This window comes from Cynocephalus volans, chromosome 4 (assembly GCF_027409185.1).
Source record: "Cynocephalus volans isolate mCynVol1 chromosome 4, mCynVol1.pri, whole genome shotgun sequence".
Taxonomy (NCBI): Eukaryota; Metazoa; Chordata; class Mammalia; order Dermoptera; family Cynocephalidae; genus Cynocephalus; species Cynocephalus volans.
Window position 1 is genome coordinate 154,912,537 of NC_084463.1, and position 27,156 is coordinate 154,939,692.

Consider the following 27,156-nt stretch of genomic DNA (forward strand, 5'->3'; position numbering starts at 1 on the left):
AAAAAAAATCTCCTGATAATTCTTAACCTCAAACCTCTTCTTATTTAGACACATAGCCTAAATCTTATTACTATAGTGACCCTGAAAAACACAAATTCAAAATTTTTGTTTAAAGGGATTCTGGGTTGGTATTGCCCCCATGGTACCTGATAGATGTAAAATAACTCATCTCTGGAGGAACCCATTTTAAACTCAAGTTTCAATGCTTCCTGCAGATAAGGTTCAAAGGAACATGAAATTATGATCAAAATTCACTAAACACACAGATAAACAGTGCACCTTGAACAATAATCAGTAATGTTAAAGTGTACAATCAAATTTGCAAAAATAGTTACTTAATTATTAAATGATAATCTAAATAGTTATGTTTAATGTTTAAATAAAGACTGCTGTTGAAAATGTGATAAAAGAACAAGAGACTTTCAAAATTGACTATTTTGGAAAAGAACAAAATGGAAATTCTGGAAGAGAAAATGAATCATTATTATTAAAATGTGAAACACACGGATGGGTTAAATGGCAAATTAACACAACTTATGATAGAATGAAATTATTGGAAGAGAGATCTGTGAAAATAAAACAGAACACAATAGAGAAATATAAATAATGGATGTTTTAGTGATGTGTAGGATAGAGCAAGAAGATCCAACAAACATCTAATTTTGGTTCCAGAGACATATAATAGAAACATACAGGCAATTTTCAGAACAGTAATACTTTGTTTGGTAAACAGCCCACCAGGCCTAGGTTTACCATATTGAATGACTGGAAATTAGAGTAAGTTGTGCATATCTTTGTGATTACAAGGATAAATCAGTATAGATTGTTGCTGCTCAATAAATATATTTTGTTGTCATGGCTGTTGGTGATGATGATGAGAAAAATAATAAATAAGATTACCTGCTCTCTTTCCACAAGATTCTCTCTATTCAGTCTCACTCTGGACAGAATCATCCCCTCATTCTGGGATAGTAAATGATTTTCCTGTCTGCTACTGTTCTGCCCTTCCATGTTGACAGCAAACACCTTCACCTTGTTCTTTGACTAATCACCTCGTTACTTCAGAATTTGTCTCAGAAAGTGCACCAGGAAGCAATGAGTGATCTGATTTTGGAAAAAGAACACTATGACTTTACTTTTCTGAATATAGTCTAAGTTTTTATGGGGACTTTTTCTTTTTACTCATTTTTGTAAATAGGAGACTGGGAAATGGTTGGAGAAAAGGAAGACATTTTGGATGGCTTATGCTGGCATTATAGTTCATAGACATACTTTATTCCATGAATGTCACAGCCTTTTCCAAGAAAAATGTTCAAGACTTTTACTTCTACCTTTAAACACAACTCCCAGGCTGTATTTGACAGCTGTTTTCCACCTCTCAAGGCTTCTCACAATTTTCTTTGTAACTTGAGTTGATCTGAATAAAAATGTGTTTGGGTTAGAGGATGTTCTAATGACTACCTAGAAAGAATGACAGCTACAGTATCTTCAAGAAAACAGACAGTGGCTGATATAAAAATACTCTTTTGGCCTGAAGACTTAGTGCTTTGTTTCCCTAGATTGGCTTCAAAATGAAAAAAGAAACAAACTTCCCAAAATCCTGCTTCAGTTTCCTAACCACCATGTAACTACATAAGTATCTTAAACTTTTTATGAGTTCAAGTCACCCACCTTTGTAGGAGTAAAATATTTAACCTGGGCACCAAGGATAGACTTGAGGGTAACTGAGAATCCAGAAAAGAAAAAAAAAGACTGTATGCAAAGATAATAAGTGGTTGCAGTTTTCTGGGAAGAGGGTTCAGAGTTTACAAAAGCTTTTTATAAGTAACATGGATGCAAAGAAGATTAAGAATCACTGTCCTAGAAAGTTTACCTCATAAATATCTTGGATTTGAGAAAAGAAAACTATGTACCTGCAAGGAAGGAGCATAAAGGCTCTTTCAACAGTCTCTTATTTAACTTCTTCAGGTGCTTTCCTAGAGACACTTAGTTGGTTAAGTCACATCCATTTCAAAGCCGTTTCTTGATGTATGACTTTTCCCACCCACCTGCTACATTATTCTTGTATCTCTCCCAGCTTTATGAAAGCAGAAAGGCACTTAGAGAATTATCAATACTCCCTGATTATCAGTTAATTGAATATTAGTTCTCAAAGATACTTTAAAGAGCATACTCATTATACACAGGAGGCCCAGCACAATTCAGTGGTGTCACAAAGCACGAGTGAATAGAAGTTCCATGCCTGAGCAGTATTGTCCTATTTCACCATATAGAGAAATGACAGTATTTTCTTCATTTGGCCTATCTCCAAAGTCTATTATATTTGCAAAATCTGGCATGGGAAACATAAAATTAAGACATTTTATGTGGTATTATATTGATGATGATTTAAAGTCTTTTGTCCACATAGACAGAATGATAATATTTATTAACGAGAATTTTTTAGTTATGGTTGGTGAACATACATGGACACCACAAACTAACTCAACTTTGATGATTTAAGGTTGTACATTTAGCAAGCAGCCTGACTGAAAAATTAAGTGTATTTATTTTTTCTTTTCTTTTTGGGGAATGAAATCATTTCTTTCTCTCCCCATTTTCTCAGCAGGTGGCACCAAGCACATCTATGGAAGGGGTTGAAAACCATACCTCTGTGGCCATGTTTATTCTCCTGGGACTTTCAGATGAGAAAGAGCTGCAGCTCATCCTCTTTCCAGTCTTCCTGGGCATCTACCTTGTGACCCTGATCTGGAACCTGGGTCTTATCATTCTCGTCAGGATTAACTCTAACCTGCACACACCCATGTACCTTTTTCTCAGTTCACTGTCATTTATAGACATCTGCTTTTCTTCTTCCATCAGCCCAAGGATGCTCTCAGACTTCTTATGCGATGAGAAAACAATTTCCTTCATGGCCTGTGCCACTCAGTATTTTGTCGTTGCCTGGATGGGTCTGGCTGAGTGCTGCCTCTTGGCCACCATGGCCTATGACAGATATGTTGCGATCGGTAGCCCTCTGCAGTACTCAGCTATCATGGTCCCTGGCCGCTGTTGGAAGATGATTGCTGTGGCCTATGGTGGTGGTTTTCTCAGCAGCTTAGTTCAAACAGTCCCTTGCTTTCATCTGTCCTACTGTGGGCCAAATATCATTCAACATTTCTTCTGTGACATACCTCAGATTATTTCTCTGTCTTGCTCCAATCCCTTCATGTGCCAAATGATGGTTTTTCTGGTAGCTATTTTTGTGGGGTTGGGATCTTTGCTTGTTATCCTCTTATCCTATGGTTTCATTGCAGCTTCCATCCTGAAAATATCCTCACTTAAAGGAACTGCCAAGGCCTTGAACACCTGTGCCTCCCACCTGGCTGCCGTGATACTGTACTATGGCACAGCCCTCTCTGTGTACATGCATCCTGGCTCTGACCACTCCATGAGGCACAAGGTGCTGTCTGTTTTCTATCCTATATTTGTTCCCATGTTAAACCCTCTGATCTACAGTCTGAGGAACAAGGACATCAAAGAGGTGCTCAGGACGGTGACAAAGAGGTGGTGCATTTACCTCAGTAAGAATAACATTTGGGCACATATTCTTATTGCTATAAGGAAGACAGAAGTAAGACTATGGAAGTGACCGTTTACAGAACACAGGAACAGCTAGGTAGAGAAAAGTGAATCTGGCTTCCTTGATTCTTGGTGTCATTGTGTTTAGTTGTCCCCACCAAGTGATCTGTCTCAGGCAGTGTCACTGACATTAAATACCATTTAGAAAGCCAGTTTTTGTGATTAGAACTGTGAGGAAAATGAAGTCGTTTGGTCAGGCCCCCCTTGCCTCAGGTCTGGCTGGGTATAATACAGCACATCCTTTGCAAGCAAGTCGTGTGGGAGTAGAGTTAGCGTGCATGCGCACCCGTCTACCTTTTTGCTGGTTGCTATTTTTGTGTGCTCTTGGGTGTGTGAGGCAGCGGCTCTGAACTGCTGGTCAGCAGAGCTCACATCTAAAAATAAAGCCTATTGTTTCTTCACCCACAGCTCCCAGGACCCTCGCCTGTTACCTAGCTGGTAGACCTGCATGTGAAGGGTTTGTGACCCAGTCCGGAGGCTGGGCTCCAAGGGTCTCTGAGAACCCAGGCAGATTGGGCCATAAAGGTGATTGTATTTTTGAAATCAGACATGCCAATAGATACTATATGTAGAGAAATGACAAAAACCCGGGACACTGCACAATCTATTCTTTTCTTCACCAATTTTTAGTTTCTATTTTACTGTTGAGCATCTATTTGTATTCCAATAAAAATAAAACCAAAGATTGCATAAAATTAAATGTATAATTATTTAACATAATTTTTTAAATTTATTTTTTGAATTTAAACATCACTGATTTTACAAATTAATTGGGTACAGAATTTACTGTCAGTATTTGTGTACAGGATGTGATGAGCAAATCAATTTTATCAGCATGTTCACTATTACGATCAGAATTATTCTTTGTTTCCCTACCCGATTATTCCCTAACCCCCCTCTATTAACTATAGGTCTGTTCATTCCTTCTGAAAGTTCAATGTTTTATTATGGTTTCTCTCTCTCTCTCTTTCTCTCTCTCTCTCTGTCTCTCTGTCTCTCCCCCTCCCTCCCTCCCTCCCTCTCTCTATCTCATAATTTTCCTTTTTATTTTTCATTATTATTCATTATTGCAAATTGTGATTTTTCTTTATGCCCTATACACAAACTATCACACCCCAAACACCCTCCCTCCCTCCTCACCATCTCCAGTATCCTTAGGTTTGTTCTCTCTTTCTGAAAGTTCAACATATTGTTGTGGTCTTTTCTTTCTCTTTTTCTTTCTTCCTTCCTTCCTTCCTTCCTTCCTTCCTTCCTTCCTTCCTTCCTTCCTTCCTTCCTTCCTTCCTTCCTTCCTTCCTTTCTTTCTTTCTTTCTTTCTTTCTTTCCCTCTTTCTTAGCTCCAACTTAGAGTGAGGACACGTCATATTTCTGTTTCTGTGCCTGGATTATTTCATTAAAAATAATTTTCTCCAAGCTTATACATATTGCTATGAATGGCAGAATTTCATTCTTCTTTATAGTTGAGTAGGATTCCATTCTGCATACATATTGCATTTTCTTTATCCAGTCATCCATCGGTGGTTGGTTCTACATCTTGGCCATTGTAAATAGAGCTTCAGTGAACATGGGAGTGCAGGTTTCCCTTCAACATTATTATTTCCACTTACTTGTGTATACACTCAGTAGTGGGATTGCTGAATCATGTGGTAGTTCTATCTGTAGTTGTTTCAGAAACATCTACAATGTTTTCCATAATAGCTGTACTAATTTACAGTCCCACCAACAGCATATAAGAGTTCCCTTTTCTCCACATCTTCCCGGCATTTGTTATTCTCAGTCATTTTGATAATACCCAGTCTAGCTGGGGTGAGATGATATCTCAATGTGGTTTTAATTTGCATTTCCTTGATGATTAATTTTGTTGAATATTTTTTTCACATACCTGTTGGCCATTTGTATACCTTCCTTTGAAAAATGTCTATTCAGCTCCTTTGTCCATTTTTTAATTGGATTATTTGTTTTTCTACTGTGAAGTTTTTGAGTTCCTTGTATATTCTGGATATTAATCCCTTGTGGGATGTATAGTTTGCAAATATTTTCTCCCATTCTGTAGTGTCTTTTCACTATGTTGATTGTTTCCTTTGCTGTGCAGCAGATATTTAATCTGATATAATCCTATTTTTTTAAATTTTCATTTTGTTGCTTGTGCTTTTGTGGTCTTTTTCATAAGGTCTTTGCCCACTCCTACATCCTGAAGTGTCTCCCCTATGTTTTCTTTATGAGTTTTATAGTTTCAGATCTTATACTTAAGTCTTTAATCCATTTTGAGTTGATTTTGGTATGTGGCAAGAGGTATGGATCTCATTGCATTCTTCTTCATGTAGATAACCAGAGTTGAAAGATCTCTAAAATGGGAACTACAAAACACTACTGAGAAAAATTAAATAGGACAACAAAAGATGGAAAGACATTCCTTGTTTATGCACTGGAAGAATTAACGTGAGACTGTCCATACTACCCAAAGCAATCTACAGATTCGATGTAATCCGCATCAAAATACCAATGGCATTCTTCACAGAAATAGAAAAAAAAATGTTCCTAAAATTTACTTGGAACCACAAAAGACCCAGAATAGCTAAAGCAATCCTGAGCAAAAAAAATAAATAAAACTGGAGGCATTTCACTACCTTACTTCCAACTATACTACAAAGTTACTACAGAATGGTACTAGTAGAAAAACAGACACATGAAATAATGAAACAGAATAGACATCAGAGAAATCAACCCAGGAACTTACAGACAACTGATCTTCAACAAAGGCACCAAGAACATCCATTGGGAAAAGGACAGCCTCTTCAGTAAAGGTACTGAGAAAACTGAATATTAAAAATAATTTTTAAAAGAACATTTTATAGCAATGGTCTCTAAAAGAAACACAGAAAGAGAGTGAGTATGAGAGAACAAGAGAAAAAACAGAAGAAAAGAGGAGGGAAACGAGAGAGAAAGAACAAGAGAGTGAGAGTGTGAAGAGGGCAGTATTTGTCTGTGCTTACCCCCAAAACCCTTGTTCCTTCCACTCTACCCTTGAGCCTGTAGAAGGAAGTAATTTGTAAAAAAGGAATTGGAGGAAAGAATGGTAGAAGGAAGGAGGCACCTTAAGATCAAGGGATGTGCATGTTCCTTGAGGAGAGAAAGAAGTCACAGTCAGCAATTTCTGGGCACAGGTGGGTCTGGAGCATACTCTATGGTCTATTCCTTGAGGCCATGCAAGACCTCAGAAATGATGGCTTCCTGTGTGTCTAGGGAGGCAGGACCCGAGTACCAGAGACCTGACCCTCAGTACCATAGAAAATCCAACACAACAGAAGAGGTCAACAAAATTAAATGTTAGTTTTTGGAAAAGATAAACAATATTGAGAAGTCCTTAAATAGACTATTTCATAAAAAAGAAGACTAAAATAAATACAATCAGAAATGAAAGAGAAGACATTATAACTGATAACACAGAAATATGAGTATCTTAAGAGACTACTATAAATGATTATATGCTAATAAATTGGACAACCTCACAGAAATGGATAGATTCCTAGAATTACATAAATTCCTACCAAGACTTAGTCACAAAGAAACTAGAAATATAGAGGAGAGTAAAAAGATGAAATCAGTAATTAAATGTCTCCCACCAAAAAAAGAAAAAGAAAGAAAAAACCTCAGGATTGGATGGCTTCCTGGCTGAATTCTATCAAACTTTTAAAGAAGAAGGAATAGCAGCCAGAGAGGCCCAAGATCTTCAGAAAGTACACGCCTTGCAGTGCCAGTGCATGACCAAGAAGGTAGGCCTCGCTGCCACCACCTGACTCCATCCCCAGCCCTGCCAAGTGCACACTGATCAGAAAGGAGACCAGCCTGAGAGGCCCAAGATCCTCGGAGACTATGCACCCTGCGGTGCCGGCACACGACCCAGCATGTAGGCCTCATTTCCACCACCCAACTCCATCCCCAGCCCAACCAAGTGTGTGCAGATCAGAGAGGCCCCCAGCTGGAGAAGCCCAAGATCTATGGAGACCACATGCCCTGTGGTGGCGGTGTGCAACCCTGGAGGTACGCCTCATCACCGCCGCCTGACTCCATCCCCAGCCCCGCTGAGTGTGCACAGATCAGAGAGGTGCCCAGCAGAAGAAGCCCAAGATCTGCGGAGAACACATGCCCTGTGCTACCAGAGAGTAACCCAGCAGGTAGACCTTGAGACCACCGCCCGACTCCATCCCCAGCCCAGCCAAGTGTGTGCTGACCAGAGAGGCGGCTCCCCTGAGAGGCCCAAGATCCAAGGCAACCATGCACCCAAAGCACTAGTGGGCAACCAAGCAGACACTGAGGCAGCCATACCAAATTGGCAGTCCCAGCAGCATCCTACCCAGACAATAGTGTAAAACCAGTGGACCGTGAAATCCCCTGCCACAATGACTAAACATCAAAGGAAAGATACCAGAAATATGAAAAATCAAGAAAGTATACCACCAAAGAGTAATAAGTCTCAAGCTCCAGAGCCTATAGAACAAGAAGCCCTTGAAATGTCTGACAAGGAATTTTCAGTAATAATTCTAAGGAAACTAAATGAGATAAAAGAAAACTCAGCTAGACAACACAATGAAATGAGGTAAAGTATACAGGACCTAAAAGAAGAAAAGTACAAGGAAATCAATGCTCTGAAAAAGAATGTAGCTGAAGAATTCATTCAACAAAATAAAAACACAACAGAGAGTTTAACCAGCAGGCTTGCAGAAGCAGAAGAGAGAACTTCTGACCTTGAAGATGGGCTGTTTGAAATAATACAGGTAGACAACAAAAAAGAACAAAGAATTAAAAACATTGAAGAAAATCTAAGAGGGATATCAGAAAACCTTAAGCACTCAAATATCAAAGTCATGGGTACTCCAGAAGGGGAGGAAAAAGGAGATTGCATTGAAAACATATTCAACAAAATAGTGCCAGAAAACTTCCCAGGTATAGGAAAAGACACGTATCTTCAGATTCAGGAAGCTCGTAGATCCCTAAACGTATTCAACTCAAAAAGTCTTTTCCAAGACATGTTATAGTCAAATTGGCAAAACTCAAAGACAAAGAGAGAATCTTAAAAGCTGCAAGAGAGAAGTGTCAAATCACCTATAAGGGAGCCCCAATCAGGCTAACATCAGACTTTTCATCACAAACCCTAAAAGCCAGAAAGGAATGGGATGATATATACAAAATACTAAAAGACAGAGATTGCCAGCCAAGAATACTCTACCCCATAAGGGTATCCTTCCGAAATGAAGGGCAAATAGTATATTTCTCAGACAGACAAAAACTGTGGGAGTTCACTACTACATGACCACCCTTACGAGAAATTCTCAAGGGAGTACTGGGTTTGGTACCTGAAAAATAACTACCACTGCCATAAAAACTCAGGAAAAAGCAAAACCCACTAGTAAAAAAACAATGCCTACAATGAAGAGAAAAAAAAGTTTATGTACAACCCAAGGAACCAACAAATACAGAAAACAAGCAGTAAATCAGAAAGAAAGGAACAAAAGAAGCTTAAGACATCCAAACTAAAATCAAAAACATGCTAGGAGCAAATCAACACTATTCGATAACAACTCTTAACATAAAAGGATTAAATTCCCCAATCAAAAGACACAGACTGGCTGACTGGATTAAAAAGGAGGACCCAACTATATGCTGCCTTCGAGAGACCCACCTCACCTATAAAGATTCACATAGACTAACAGTGAAAGGATGGAAAAAGATTTACCACGCAAACAGAAATGAAAAACGAGCTGGAGTAGCTATTCTTATATCGGATAAAATAGACTTTAAACCAAAAACCATAAAAAGAGATAAAGAGGGCGACTACATAATGATAAAAGGATTGATCCATCAAGAAGACATAACAATCATAAATATATATGCACCCAATGTTGCAGCAGCCAGATTTCTAAAGCAAACACTATTAGACTTAAAGAAGGAAATAGACACTGATACCATAATAGCAGGGGACCTGAACACTCACTGTCAATATTGGACAGATCATCTAGGCAAAGAATCAGCAGAGAAACACAAGATCTAAACAATGCTCCAGACCGATTGGACTTGGCTGATATCGACAGGACATTCCATCCAACAACCTGAGAATATTCATTCTTCTCATCAGCACAGGTATCATTCTCCAGGACAGATCACATGTTAGGTAACAAATCAAGTCTCAACAAATTTAAAAAAATTGGACTTATCCCATGTATTTTCTCAGACCACAATGGATTAAAGTTAGAAATCAATAACAAATGAAATTCTGGAAACTATACAAACACATGGAAATTAAACAGCATTCTACTTAATGACATATGGGCCCAAGAGCAAATCAAACAGGAAATTAAAAAATTTATTGAAACTAATAAAAACAATGATACATGATACCAAAACATATAGGGTACTGCAAAAGCAGTACTAAGGGGGAAATTTATGACATTAAATGCTTACTTCAGAAGAATGGAAAGATGGCAAGTAAACAACCTAATACTTCACCTTAAAGAACTAGAACAACAAAAACAATCCAAACCCAAAGTTAGCAGGCAGAAAGAAATCATTAAGATCAGAGCAGAACTTAATGAAATTGAAACCCAAAAAACAATACAAAAGATCAATGAATCAAAGAGTTGGTTTTTTGAAAAGATAAATAAAATTGACAAACCATTAGCACAGCTAACTAAGAAAAGAAGAGAGAAAACGCAAATAACAAAAATTAGAAATGAAAAGGTGATGTTACAACTGATATGCCTGAAATACAAGAAATCATTCGAGACGACTATAAACAACTATATGCCAACAAAGTTGAAAATCTGGAGGAAATGGATAAATTTCTGGACACACACAAGCTACAAAAACTGAGCCAAGAAGACATAGAAAATCTGAACAGACCAATAACAAAAAAAGAGATTGAAGCTGTTATCAGAAGGCTCCCAACAAAGGAAAGCCCAGGACCAGATGGATTCACAACAGAATTCTACCTAACATTCAAAGAGGAATTGGCACCAATTCTCTACAAACTATTCCAAACGATTGAAACGGAGGCAATTCTCCCAAACTCATTCTATGAAGCAAACATCACCCTGATACCAAAACCAGGTAAAGATACAACTAAAACAGAAAACTACAGGCCAATATCCTTGATGAATATAGATGCAAAAATCCTCAATAAAATACTAGCTAACAGAATACAGCAACACATATGCAAAATTATACACCATGATCAAGTGGGATTCATCCCAGGGATGCAAGGTTGGTTCAACATACACAAATCAATAAATGTGATACACCATATCTATGAAATCAAACACAAGGACAATATGATCATCTCTATAGATGCTGAAAAAGCATTTGATAAAATTCAACACTCATTCATGATAAAGACTCTCTATAAGTTAGGTATACATGGAAAGTATCTCAACATAATTAGAGCCCTATATGATAAACCCACTGCCAATATCATCTTGAATGGGGAAAAGCTGAAAGCTTTTCCTTTAAGAACAGGAACTAGACAAGGATGTCCACTCTCATCACTTCTATTCAACATAGTGTTGGAAGTACTATCCAGAGCAATCAGAGAAGAGAAGAAAATAAAGGGCATACAGATTGGAAAAGATGAAGTCATAATGTCCCTCTTTGCAGATGACATGATCATATATATCAAGCAGCCTAAAGCCTCTATGAAAAACCTCTTGGAGTTGACAAATGATTTCAGAAAAGTAGCAGGATACAAAATCAACACACAAAAATCAGTAGCATTTCTATTCTCCAATAGTGAACATGCAGAAAGAGAAATCAAGAAAGCTTGCTCGTTTACAATAGCCACCAAAAAAAATAAAATACTTAGGAATTGAGTTAACCAAGGAGGTGAAAAATCTCTATAATGAGAATTACAAAACACTGGTGAGAGAAATTAAAAAGGGTACAAGAAAATGGAAAGGTATCCCATGCTCTTGTATTGGAAGAATCAACATTGTGAAAATGTCCATACTATCCAAAGTGATCTGCAAATTCAATGCAATCCCCATCAAAATTCCAATGATATTTTGCTCAGAAATGGAAAAAACTATCCAGACATTTATATGAAATAACAAAAGACCACGCATAGCCAAAGCAATCCTGAGGAAAATAAATAAAGCTGGAGGCATAACACTGCCTGATTTTAATCAATACTACAAAGCTGTAATAACCAAAACAGCATGGTACTGGCATAAAAACAGACACGATGATCAGTGGAATAGAATAGAGAATCCGGAAATCAACCCACACAGCTCCAGCTATCTGATCTTTGACAAAGGCATCAACATATACATTGGGGAAGAGACTGCCTCTTCAGCAAGTGGTGCTGGGATAACTGGATATCCATCTGCAGGAGAATCAAACTAGACCCGTACTTCTCACCATATACCAAAATCAACTCAAAATGGATTAAAGAATTAAATATACACCCTGAAACATTATTAAAACTTCTCATAGAAAACGTAGGAGAAACACTTCAGGAAGTAGGACTGGGCACAGACTTCAGGAATATGACCCCAAAAGTATGGACAACCAAAGGAAAAATAAACAAATGGGACTATGTCAAACTAAAAAGCTTCTGCACAGCAAAAGAAACCATTAACAGAGTTGAAAGACAACCAACAGAGTGGGAGATAATATTTGCAAAATATACATCGGACAAAGGATTAATATCCAGAATATACAAGGAACTGAAACAACTTTACAACAAAAAAACAAGTAACCCAATTAAAAAATGGGCAAAAGAGCTAAGTAGGCATTTCTCAAAGGAAGATATAAGAATGGCTAACAGACACAGGAAAAAATGGTCAACATCACTTGGCATTCAGGAAATGCAAATCATAACCACACTGAGATACCATCTCACCCCAGTTAGGATGGCTAAAATCCAAAAGACTGTGAATGATAAATGCTGGCGAGGTTGTGGAGAAAAACAAACTCTCATACATTGTTGGTGGGACTGCAAAATAGTGTAGCCTCTACAGAAAATGTTATGAAGGTCCCTCAAACAATTGCAGATAGATCTACCATGTGACCCAGCTATCCCACTGCTGGGAATATACCCAGAGGAATGGAAATCATCAAGTCAAAGATATACCTGTTCCCCAATGTTCATTGCAGCACTCTTTACGATAGCTAAGAGTTGGAACCAGCCCAAATGCCCATCATCCAATGAGTGGATATGGAAAATGTGGTATATCTACACAATGGAATACTACTCGGCTATAAAAAAGAATGAAATACTGCCTTTTGTGACAACATGGATGGACCTAGAGAGAATTATATTAAGCGAAACAAGTCAGGCTCAGAAAGAGAAATATCACATGTTCTCACTTATTTGTGGGAGCTAAAAAATAAATAAATAAACGCACAAATAACCAGAGGGGGAGGGAAGAAAACCCAACAATTACAATTCCTTGAAGTTGATAAGACAAGCAAACAGAAAGGAGATTGTTGGGAGGGAGTGGGGAGAGGGAGGAGGGAGGGAGATTTTGGTAATGGGCTACAATAATCAACCACATTGCATATTGACAAAATAAAAATAAGTAAAGAAAGAAGAAGGAATACCATTTTTTCTCAAACTATTCCAAAAAATTGAAGAGAGAATGCACTCAAACTCATTTTTTAACACAAGATCACCCTTGATACTAAAGAAACAAAGACACAGGAAAAGAAAACTACAGGCCATTATCAGTGATGAACATAGATGCAAAATTCCTCAATGAAATTCTAACAAACCATATTCAGCAGTACACTAAAAAGAAAATTCACCATGATCAAGTAGGATTTATTACTGGGATGTGATTTTACTTCAACATACACAGATCAATAAATGTGATATACCACATTAACAAAATGAAAGACAAAAAACACAAGATCATGCAGAAAAAGTATTTGACAAAATTCAACATCTTTTCATGATAAAAACTTTCAACACATTAGGCATGGAAGGAACATACCTCAACACAACAAAGGCCATGTATGACAAGCCCACAGCTAATATTATATTCAGTGGTGAAAAGCTGAAGGCATTTCCTCTAAGATAAGGAAGCAGAAAAAGATGCCCACCCTCACCACTTGTGTTCAACATAGCACTGGAATTCTTAGGCAAAGATATTAGGCAAAAGAAGGAAATAAAAGGCACCCAAATAGGAAAAGATAAAGTGATTGCTGGCCACATGATATTATATACAAAAAAATCCCAAAGACTCCACCATAAACAGTTAAAACTGATAAACAAACAGAAAAATTTCAACATAAAAATCAACTTACAAAAATCAGTAGAGGTTCTATGCATTAACAATGAACTGTCGGAAAAAGAAATTAAGAAGACAATTCCATTTACAATAGCACAAAAAATAAAATACTTAGGGGTAAATTTAACAAAAGAAGTGAAAGATCTGTATACCAAAAACTACAAAACATTAATAAAAGAAATTAAGAAGGACACAAATAACTGGAAAGATATCCCATGTTCATGAATTGTAAAAATTAGTTTTGTTAAAATGTGCATACTACAGAGTTAATGTGATCCATAAAAATATACCAATGTTATTCTTCACAGAAATAGGAAAAACAATTCTAAGACTGGTATAAAAACACAAGAGTCCCCAAATAGCCATACAACCTTACCAAAAGGGACAAAGCTGGAGGCATCACACTTTCAGATTTCATTATATATTATAGGACTCTAATGTAAAATTGAGTTAATAATAACATCATCATTGGTTCATGATTTCAATAGAGGTATCACACTAATGTAATGGACTAATAATAGGAGAAACTGCTACAGGGTATGGTAATATGGGAGCTATCTGTACTGTCTGATCAATTTCTTTGTAAACCTAAAAGTTCTCTAAAAATAAACTCTATTACTGGGAAAAAAAGATATTATTACAAAGCTATAGTAACCACAATAGCATGGTATCGGGCATAAAAACAGACACATTGACAAATAGGATAGACATCCCAGAAATAAACCCACACATCTGTGGTCAATTGTTTTTGGCAAAGGTGCCAAGAGACATGCATTGGGGAAAGGGCAGTCTCTTCAATAAATGGTATGTGGATATCCAGCCTTCACAACTGAGTATTCACACACAGAAAAATGAAAATGGACTCATCCCATTCCCTATATAAGAATCAATTCAAAATGATTTAACAGTTAAATATAAGACCTGAAACTATAAAACTAGTAGAAGAAAACAGGGGAAAAATTTCATGACATTGCTCTGGTCATATTTCATATTTGGAGACTTTTTTGGATATGACCACAAAAGCACAAGCAGCAAAAGCAGAAACATACAAATGAGATTGCATCAAACTAAAATGTTCCTGCATTGCAAAGGAAACAGCAAAGTGAAGAGACAATCCATGGACTGAGAAAAAATAATTTCAAACGATATACATCGGATAAGGGACTAGTATTCAAAATATAAAAGGAACTCAAACTATTCAATAACAAGAAAACAAAAAACCCTATTAAAAATGGGCAGAGAACTTGAATAGACATTTTTCAAAAGAAGACATACAAATGGCGAACATATATATGAAAATTGCTTAACATTTCTAATTATAGAAATACAAATTACAACCATGGGATATCACCTCACACTTGTTAAACTGGCTACTATCAAAAAGATAAAAGATGACCAATGATGGTGGAGAAAAGGGAATGCTTAAACACCTTGATGGTATTTTAAATTAGTACAGCTATGATGGAAAATAGTACAGAGATTACTCAAAAAAAATAAAAGTAGATTTACTATATGATCTAGCAATGCCACTACAGGGCATAAATCCAAAGAAAATGAAATCAGCATGCCAAAGGGATATTTGCACTTCCATGTTCATTGCAGCATTATCTACAATAGCCAAGATATGGAATCAACCTAAGTGTCCATTAACAGATAAATGAATTTTTAAAATGTGACATATATCCACAACAGAACACTATTCAGCCATTTTAAAACAAAGAAAATTCTGCCATTTGCAATGACACAAATGAAACCAGAGGACATTATGTTAAGTGAAATAAGCCAGGCACAATATGACCTCATTTATATGTGGAATCTGAAAAAGTCAAAGTTATAGAAGTAGAGAGTAGAGTGAGGTTTACCAGAGGCAGGGTTACAGGGGATGGTGAATGGGGAAAGGGAAGATATTAGTCAGTGGGTTCAAATAAAATAAATAATAAATAGGAGGAATAAGCTTTGATGCTCTATTGCACAGCAGGGTGACTATATTTAATATTAATGTATTATAAATTTCAAAATAAAAAAGAGGACTTTAAACAATCTTAGCACAGAGACATAATAAATATTTGAGATGATGGATATGCTGATTACTCTTACTTGATATTTCCATTGTATTCACATCTGTCAAAATACCATTTTGTACCCCATAAATATGTTTGCAATTAAAAATAAACTATTGGGTGGGGGACACAGTGTATAATCACAATTTGTGGTAATGGGCATGCTGCCAGTACGGATCTGGCCATTACATCTTAGGCACAAGTGGTGACAACTTGCTTTGCACTCCATGAATATTCATAACCAATATAAATAAATAAATATAAGTAAATAAAATTTTAAAAATAAAATAAAATAAAGATAAACTAAATTAGGCTGAGGCCTCATTGGAGTGACAGACAGCCACACAGGACCCCAGCAAGTGGGACCCACTGCTAAGAGCCCAACCCAGCGCCCACTGAGGCCCTGCCAGAGTGACAAGCAGCCACACAGGACCTGGGCAATCAGCCCCACCCCCAAGAGCCTGATTAACTATGCCAGGACCCTGACAGAGAAACAGGCAGCCATGCCATCAGCAACACTCCCTGCCACTGGTACAGACACCAGTGTGGAATGAGTGGGCCATGACAGCCACCACCACAACAACTGCCACCACAAGGATGGCTCACTGCCTCACCAGCAGCCATCGCTACCTCACAGGTGACCTGCTGACCACTCATCAGCATAGACAGAAGGAGTGTCACCAGCAGAGCCCAGAGAAAGAGGAAAAAAGAAAGAGAAAACCCACCCGGAGTCACCCATTCAAATTGAGGATCACTAGTATACTCCTGTGCACCTATCAAGGTTAGGGGAGTTAGCCAGGGTGCCAACAGTCCCACCCAGGAACACCCACCATAACCTAAGAATGACAAGAACCCAAGATGCTACACCCCAAAATTTGAGAGCTTGCTCACAGCCTGACAAACCAACATATTGTCACCAAGCTCAGCAAAGAAATACTAAGTGTCCTAGGGACTAGGTCGCAAAGGCACTCTGACACAGCTCCAGCCCTGAATTCAGCTGAAGTACCTACACATAGATTATACAACCGCATCTACCTGGAACCAATACTAAAATACCCCATTCGACCATCATCATAAAACACATTTAAAAGAGGAATTCCCTCTCTGCAAATACCACTCAAGAGTACTATAAAAAGCAACTGCTTTATCAGATGACTAAACTGTATGATATGTAGAGATACTAGAAATATGAAAAAAAAATATGACATCACCAAAAGAATAAAATAATTCTCAAATATCAGATCCTATAGAACAGGAAGTCCCTGAAATGACAGAAAAGGAACTTAGAGCAACAATCCTAAAGAAATTCAATGAGATACAAGAAGACTTGGTTAAACAACACAACGAAATGAGAAAAAGTATCCAGGACCTGAAGGAGGAAATGAACAAAGAAATTTATGTCCTAAAAAAGAATGTAGCAGAGCTTGTGGAGCAGAAGGATTCATTCAACAAAATAAAAAAATACAACAGAGAGCTTAAGAGCAGGTTAGAACAAGCAGAAGAGAGAATTTCTGATCTTGAAGATGGCCTTTTCAAAATAACCCAGGTGGGCCGGCCTGTGGCTCACTCGGGAGAGTGCGGTGCTGATAACACCAAGGCCCCGGGTTCGGATCCCATATACGGATGGCCGGTTCGCTCACTGGCTGAGTGTGGTGCTGACAAAATAACCCAGGTGGACCAAAAAAGAAAAAGAAAAAAGAATTTTGAAAATTGAAGAAAATGTGAGAGATAGCAGATAACCTTAACTGCACAAATATCTGAATCATGTTGGAAAGATCTTCATATCAGAATACATAAACTATATCTACTATTAACAAATAGAAGTCATGATGTAAACCACACACTCTAAGTGATTTTTAATCTTTTTTCAAAATAAATATGTATATATTTAAGAAATATGACATGATGTTATGAAGATACATATATGTAGTATATGGTTACTAGAGTTAAGCCAGTTAACAAATCCATCATCTTACCTAGTTAACTGTTTCTTCACCATGTGGCAAGAATGGCTATATCTTTTCTTTTTTTTTTTTTAGATTTTATTGTTTTATTTATTTATTTATTTATTTATTTATTTATTTATTTACCTACACATAATGATCATTCATACTCATATTAATGGGGCACAGTGTGATGTTTCATACAGGTATACATTGTGTAATGATCAAATGATCATAATTAGCATGTCTGTCACCTAAATATTTATTATTTCTGTGTTGAGAATATTCAAAATCTTCCCTTGTAGCTATTTGAAATATACAATATGTTATTGTTAACTATAGCCATCCTACCATGCAATAGATTACCAGAATGTACTTATAAGTGCACTCATTGACCAACGTCCCGCAATCTCCCTTTCTCACCTGTTCACCCCAGTCTCTAGCCACTATCATTCTACTTTCAACTTCTCTGAGATATTTTTTTCTAATTTTAATTAACGCATTGTGATTTTTCATACTTATGGAGTACAATCTAATGTTTTAGATTCAACATATGAGTGAAATCATGCAGTATTTGTCTTTCTGTGTCTGGCTTATCTCAGTGAACATAATGTCTTCCAAGTTCATCCATGTTGTCACAAATGACAAGGTTTCATCTTTTTTATGGCTGAATCATATTTCATTGTTTACATATACCATATTTTTAAAATATCTTTATGCAAACTTTTATTTATATGTATTTATGGAGTACAGAGAAAGGATCATAAGAAATATAAAACAACCACAGAAAAATTAACAAAATGGCAGGAGTAAGGCCATACCTCTCAATGACAAACCTGAATGCGAATGGACTAAATTCCCCACTTTAAAATATAGACTGATTAAATGGATTATTAAACTAGACCGAACTACATGCTGCCTGCAAGAAACTCACTTCACCAATAAAGACACACATATACTAATAGTGAATGGATAGAAAAAGATATTTCAGGCAAATGGAAACCAAAAACAAGCCGGAGTTGCTTATATCAGATTAAATAGACTTCAAACCAAAAACTATAAAAAGAGACAAAGAAGGACATTATATAATGATAAAAGTATCAATGCAGCAAGAGATATAACATTTATAAATATATATGTACCCAACATTGGAGCACCCAGATATATAAGGCAACTGTTATTGGATCTAAGGAATGCAATAGACCCCAACACGGAAATAGTTGGGGATTTTAACATGCCACTCTCATCATCTAGAAAAAGAGCCAGCAGAGAAATATTAAATTTAAACAACACCTTAGACCAAATGGATGTGACAGACATATGCAGAACATTTCATCCAACAATGACAGAATATACCCTCTTCTCAACAGCACGCAGATCATTCTCCAGGAGAGACCACACATTAGGTCACAAATTAAGACTCAACAAATGTTAAAAGATTGATATCATATCAAGTATATTTTCAGACCACAATGGAATAAAATATAAGTTAACAACAAACAAAACTTTGGAAATTGCAAATTCATGGAAATTAAACAACATGCTCCTGAACAACAAATGGGTCAAAGAAGAAATAAAGCAGGAAATCAAAAAATTCCTTGAAACGAAAGAAATTACGAGTACAACTTACTAAAGCCTTTGAGATACTGCAAAAGCAGTACTAAAAGGGAAGTTTATTGCAATAAGAGCCTACATCAAAAGAATAGAAAGACTTCAAATTCACAACCTCAAGATAAATCTCAAAGAACCAGAGACACGTTTTGGTTTTTATGCATTCATACTTTGATGGGCATGTAGATTGACTGCATATCTTGAATATTGTTGCAATAAACGTGGTTGTGCAGATATCTCTTTGACATACTGATTTTCTTTCTTTTGGATATGTACCCATTACTGGGATTGCTGAATCATATGGTAGTTCTATTTTCAATTTCATAAGTATTCTTAATACTGTTTTCCGTAATGACTGTACTAATTTACACTCCTACCAACAGCATGTAAGAGTTCTCCTTTCTCCACATCCTCTCCAGCATTTATTATGTTTTGTTTTCTTAATGACAGCCGTTCTAACAGTGGAAAATTGGTATCTCACTGTGGTTTTGATTTGCATTTTTCTGATGGTTAGTGATGCTGAGAATTTCTTCATGTACCTGTTGGCCACTTGTTTGTCTTTTCTTTTTTTTTTTTTTTTTTTTTTTTGGCTGCTGGCTGGTGCAGAGATGTTTATCTTCTTGAGAGAGATGTTTACTCAGGTCTTTTTTCCCATTTTCAGTAGGTTTATTTGTTGTTTCTGCTATAAATTTGTTTGAGATCCTTATCATTTCTGAATATTAACCTCTTTTTTCTATTTAATTTATTTTTTCTTAATTGACTCATGAAAATTGAATATATTTATGCAGTATAATGTGACATTTGGGTACATTTATACAATGTGCCGTGATCATATTGGGGTAATTAGCATATCCAGCACCTCAAACATTTGTCATGTCTTTGTGTTGGAAACAATCAAAATTCTCTTTACTAGCTACTTAAAGTTATACAATAATTTGTTGTTGACGGTAGTCCCCCTTATAGAACTCTAGATCTTATTCATCCCATCTAACTACAATTTTGTGTCCATTAAACAACATCTGTCCATATATCCCTCTCTTTCCTATTCTCCCTGGTCTCTGGTAATTGCCATTCTATTCTCTGCTTTCATGAGATCAACTTTTTTAGCTTCCATGTATAGGGAGAACACGCAGTATTTCTCTTTCTGTGCCAATTTGTTTCACTTAACATAATTTTCTCCAAGCTCATCCATGTTGCTACAAATGCCAGAATCTCATTGTTTATTATGGTTGAGTAGTATTCCATTGTGTACATATATACAGCACATTTTCTTCATCCAGTCATATGCTGATGGACATTTAGGTTGGTTTCATATCTTGGTTATTGTAAAAAGTACCATGATAAACATGGGAGTGCAGGCATCCCTTCAATATGTTGATTTCCTTTCCTTTGTATATATACCAAGTAGTGGGATTACTGGATTATATGGTAGTTACATTTGTAGTTTTTAAAGAAATAACCATATTATTTTCCATAATGGCTGTACTAATTTACATTCCCACCAACAATATGTGAGTCCCCCTTTCTTTGCCTCCTCACCAGCTGATGGAGTTTGGATGTGCTGTCCCCTCCAAAACTCATGTGGAAATTTTATCTCCAATGTGGCAGTGTTGGAAACAGATTGAGTCATGGGGGTGGATCCCTCACATGCTTTTTCTGTATATATCAAAATGATCATATAGTTTTTTTGTTTCATTCTGTTGATTTGTTGTATCACATTTATTGATTTGCATTTGTTGAAACTATCTTGGAACCCTGAGATAAATCACGCTTGATCTTGGTGTGTAATCTTTTTTATATGCTGTTGGATGTGGTTTCCTAGTATTTTATTGAGGATATTTGAATTATGTTCATCAGAGAGACACTGTTGTTGTTGTGTCCTTGCTTGGTTTTAGTATCACCATAATATTCAAGATCATGTTGTATAATTTTCATATATTTGTGTAGTTTGGAAGTTCATCATGTTATTGGTTTCTAGTTTTATTCTGTTGTGGTCAGAAAAAAATAATTGACATGATTTCAAGTTTGTTGAACTTGTTGAGACTAGTTTTGTGGCCTAGCATAAGGTCAGTCTTGGAGAATGGTCCATGTGATGATGAGAAGAATGTGTATTCTGTAGCTGTTAGATGAAATGTTCTGTAAATGTCTGCTAGATCCATCTGATCTATGATGTCATTTGAATCTGATTTTTTTTCATTGATTTTCTGTATGATGATCTGTTCAGTGCTGAGAGTCGGGTGGTTGTCTCTCTCTTTCAAGCTGATAATATTTGCTTTATATCTGGGTGGTCCAGTGTTGGGTGCCTATATATTTTTAATTGTTATATCCTCTTGTTGTATTGATCCCTTTATTTAAATTATATAATGCCCTTCTTCTGTAAAAAATATCTCTTTGTACAGATATTGATTTAAATATTTATAAGTATAACTGATCATTCTCATTTTTGTTTTCCATGTTTGATATCTTTTTCTATGCCTTTGCTTTGAGTCTATGTGTGTTTTTATAGGTTAGGTTTAGGTGTGTTGCTTCAGGGCAGCATATGGCTGGGTCATGCTTTTTAACCATTCAACCAGTCTGCATCTTTTAATTGGGGCATTTAATCCATTCGCGGTGAAAGTAATTTTTGACATGTGATGTCTTACTCCACAGTGGTGCTTTGGACTTACAGAGGGAAAGAAGAGACCTAAGGTTGCTGGGGGTGCAGTGGGGGAAGGAGATAGGGGTCTGGGAGAGGTTGGGTGGGGAAAATGGGTGACAATTGCAATTTGAGGTGGTGGACATGCTGATAGTATTGATCTGATCATCCCATCTTAGGCACACGTGCTGAAGATCAGCTCTGTGCCCCACGAATATGTATAATCAATCAAAACTTTAAAATATAAAAAAATTCTAAATCTATAGAAAAATAAATAAATTTAAATATGTGTATATTTAACTTTATAAGAAACTGCCAAAAAAATAAAATAAAGAACTATCTTCTGGCAAAAAAAAAAAAAATTAATGAATAAAAAATTATAAGTAGTTTTAATGACAGATAAATAAATAAATAAATTTTCTACCATTCAAAATACATCAAGAAAATTAAAACAAGCTGTAGACCAGGCAAAACAATTTCAAATACATATTTCTAATGAAGAACTTGTATATAAAATACATAGAGAATCGCTAAGGAATAAAGATTTTTTAGGGGATTTTTAGGGCAGCAAAACTATTCTGAATGACACTATAGTGATGACTACGTGACATTACGCATTTCACAAAACCCATAGAACTGTACGACACAAAGAGGGAACTCTAATGAAAAATTGAGTTAATAATAATATACCAATATTGGTTCATAATTGTAGCAAATGTACACTAATGTAAAATGTGAATAACAGGAAAAACTGTTGGGGGGAGGTGGGAGTATGGGAACTATTTGTGCTTTATGCTTTATTTCTTTTTTAACCTATAACCTAAGTCTGCTATAAAAATAAAATCTATTACTTAGAAAAAAATTCCTAAAACTAAAAAGAAGAAAAAAAAATTAAATGGCAACAAATTTGAATGGACACAAAAACAAAATAATTTAATAACTACATGGTTGTCAGGGAAATGTAAGTAAACATCATAATGAGATATCACTACATATCCATCAGAATAATTAAAATTTATAACACTGACAGTATCGAGTGTCAGGGAGAAAATGTAGCAACTAGAACACTGCTGGTAGGACTTTCAAATGGTAAAATCACTTTGAAAAATAGTTTGGCAGTTTCTTATAAAGTTAAACATATACTTATCATATAATTGTCCTGACACCTCTAGGTATTTACCCAAGAGAAAATCTATGTCCACAAAGAAGACTGGAACAAGTATGTCTATAGCACATTTACCCATATTAGCTAAAAACTAGAAACAAGTCAAATATTCGTCAATAATTGAAAAATTGTGATACATCTATTCAGTAGAACACGACTCTGCAATAAACAGGAACTAATGCATGCAACAACATGGATGAATCTCAAGAACATAAGAAAAAAGTAAAACACAAAAGAATCCCTCTTTACTATAACTTTAAAAAATTGACTTTTTAAAATGGAACTGAAATTGCTTGTCAAAATATTAACACTTACATATCTTGATAGGGTTACATAGGTTTCCATTGCTTCTCTTCAGTCTAAACAGCCACAAGAATGATTCTGTATGACAAATTATGTCAGTTCTGTGCTTAAAATCTCCAATTTCATTCAGAATAAGAACCAAAGTTCTCACAATGGCCTACGTTCCTACAAAATCTGATCCTCCAGTTACCTTTTGACATCATCTGCTAAACACTTGCCTCCTTGATGTTCCAAAAACATGTCCCGTCTCCCCTATAACACCGTTTTATGAATTGCAGCTTCTGCCCAGTGCTCCCTATCTCACTGCCCTGCCAAGTTGTTTTCATTCTGTTTATCACCAACAAAGGCAAATATATTGTATTAATTTACTTTATTCATTATCTTTATCCTCCCACTAGAACACAAGCTCCTTGAGGACAGTGTTTTGTTCACTTCTGTATTTTCAGTGCCTTGGGTATAAAACAGACTCTCGAGAAATGACTGTTTAGTGGATAGCTTTTTATACTGTACTGTATATTTGATAGAAAACACAGATGCCAGAGAGCTTATGTAAGCACAATGTACTTATTTCACATGAATGCTGTTCCTGCATCCTACTCACAATCAATTCTTGCTCCAAATTAAATTTCAAATCTTGAAACTTCATTTCTCACTAATAAAATTAGAAAAGAGATTCAGATTTGTATGAATCCAATTCATCCTTCTCACTGCCTTCACTAAAACTTCTCTCAGATTCTCTGCCCATTTGATATGTCTGAATCAACAGTCTCCATACATGTTAACACGATTCAGCCATAAAGATTTTAGGTCAAGCACATCCTTGCTCCTTTCATTTCTTTGGTCCTATTTCTTTCCTTATATCTGCTGCTGCTCATTGAAGTCAGACCCTGGTGACTGAGCACAAGAGGATGGAGGCAAAATTTCAATCTGCTCCAGCACCAGGTACTTGGTCCCAGAAAAGGCAAAACCAAGCATTACCCATTTCAACATGCATGACCTGTCTCATGCTGTTCTTATCTTTGTAAACTAGCTTAATGTACTAAAACAAAATGAAAACACAAGTAAATCTAAATTCATCATCATTCTGGAAACAGTGAAAGCGGGTTTTCCATAATGTCAAACCATTCATCGAATTGAGTTAATCTAAAATAAGTACTGTATTTGTGTGCACAGTTTTACTGACTTATACCAACCTAGCTGTGTCCAAACTGAGAGATTTTGTATAAGTAGTATGTTAGAAAACAGAAAAAAATGTGCATTCCCCAAACATCATCTAACTCATGATTCTGTTTACATGGATGCTTACAGCAATTCATGGGCTATAATCATCCTGTGTTTAATTAAAAATTGAACTGGTAGCAAACAATGTAAGGTCTGCTTTTTGGCCCTCTAGCTGAAACTCATATGTATATGGTGTCCTTTGAGCCTTGCAAGCTGTAAAAACTGGATTCTTGAAGTCTCTCGGGCACAGCATTTGGCAAGTTTTAACAAGGTTCTGATTGAACCATGGTTAAGGGCATAGATTTCTTCTATTGCCTCTAAAGAATTTGGACACCAACCAAAATCTGTCCATATGTATGTATGTGCACACATGTGTAGGTGTTCATGTCTTGGCAACATTTTAATAACTCCCATTGAAACTGTCTCACCAAAATTGGAATCAGCCACTTGACTTTCACTTTATTGCCCAATATTATTACCTTTGCAATTATTATATTAAGTTGGAGGCTGAGGGATTTGGATGTAAGACAGGACACAGTGAAAGAACCTTAAAGATGTAATTCCTCAAATCTGACTTTCCTCTCCTACAAATGGAGCAAAGACACTAAAATAGTTAATCCTCCAAAGGAGTTTAGCTTCAGAAACAGAATTTTTAAGAATTAATGTCAACTGTTGTTACGCCCTGTACCTAACAGCAAGCAATTTTTATTTGGAGTTTCAGTATCAAAGAAAGTAGGTAAAGACATTAAACTGCTATCTAAGGTTAAGGTTATTCATAGTAAAATTGAGATGTTGTTATTGATTATGTGTAACTAATTTGACTTTGAGTATTTTCCAAGTATGTTAAATGCTTCAGAGACAAGACGATCATCTCAGTAACAGTAACAACAAAGGTGGGTGTTAAATACTAGGGAGAGGGATGTTGTATTAACAGGGATGCAGAAATGTGGTCCATTTGGTGTGAGAGAGGGTATTATACATGTGCTGTGACCCTTTGATTTGCTTATTGGTGAGCGTGGCTTAGACTAAAGTCAATGTGAAAAGCGTTTTCAGAGCCTCTATCTGCCAGATGTTTATCTTCAGAAAGGCTTTTTCAAATGCTACTGCAGTACAAAATTTGAACTTACATAGATTGAATATGAAGGAAAAAATAAGATGAACACTATATCGCCCATCCTGTTTCCATCTATTCCATATGATATATTCTTCCTTGCACCCAACACAGATTCATGGTATATTGCATATAAAAAAATTATTAACAATAGTGCTTACTAGGAGGTGGTGGCAAGAATTAAATAAATCAACTCTTTCCACTTTACACATGCAAAAAACTTTAAAAAGTAGTTTTATTGCTGCCATAAAAGATCATATCTCCTATCCTATTTCCTTTGCCACCCAAATCTAAAAACAGAAATAATTCTAATCAATTGAACACAATGATTGTATGTGGTAGCATGTGAAAGATAGGCTTTGGAGGTAAACAGAATCACATGTGAAGTTCAGTTCCACCACTTACTACTGTTGTGAGTTTTGGAAATTGAGTTCACCATTCTCAACATCATGTCTACAACTGTATGGAAAATATAAAACCCCTTCTTCACAAGAATACATAAGAGAGCCATTCGCGAGACACGTTATGTGTTGGGCTATGAAGACTGCAGGGGACATCATGACTCCACAACTAGTTTTTCCCAACCACATATAAATGAATCTACTCATGGTGGAGACATGGAAAGGGGAAAGAGTAACAGACAGAAGGGGAAAAAATGTGATTACCAGGTGGTTGCTGCCTTTTGTCAGAGCCTGAAATTGGGCACCTGCCTTCAAACCCAGGGATCTGCACCCTCATTCAGTCTTACCACCTCTCAAGTGAATCTCCCTACTGTCTCAGATTCCACCTCCTCCCTACTGACTCAAACTGATATTGTGCACAGTATCCATCCTACACAGTTCATAGTTAAGGAGTCAGAACCACCATCATTCAGCTATTTGGTGGCAGAATAAGAAAAAGAACAAATGCTTCAATCTTCCAATACAGAGCTCTCTGCACTACATCCCATTGTCTCTCGCAGAAGAGAGGTTCTTCCTTTTGGAGAAAAATAAATCACCTTTCAGGTTTCCAGAACCTCCATAGCTTCTTATAATGTGCTTCTGCAAAGTGTAGAAAAATAACTGATGATGGTGATAATAATAATTAATAATAATAATAATAATAATAAACCAGCAGCAGTTAAAACAAAAATAAGAACCTGCAGATAATCCTTTCTCTTTCTGCTTTTAGGGAAGCCAGAACCTTTTGAACCCCAAAGCAGCATAA

The 27,156-nt window shown here is 36.3% G+C and overlaps 1 protein-coding gene across 1 annotated transcript; it reads left to right on the forward strand.

Moving 5' to 3' along the window:
* Positions 1–2,614: 2,614 nt before the first annotated feature.
* On the forward strand, positions 2,615–27,156 carry LOC134376650 (olfactory receptor 5A1-like). Its single transcript, XM_063095137.1, has 3 exons — positions 2,615–3,546; positions 13,280–13,328; positions 27,121–27,156. The coding sequence occupies exons 1-3, from the start codon at positions 2,627–2,629 to the stop codon at positions 27,154–27,156; spliced, it is 1,005 nt and encodes a 334-aa protein (XP_062951207.1). The 5' UTR covers positions 2,615–2,626.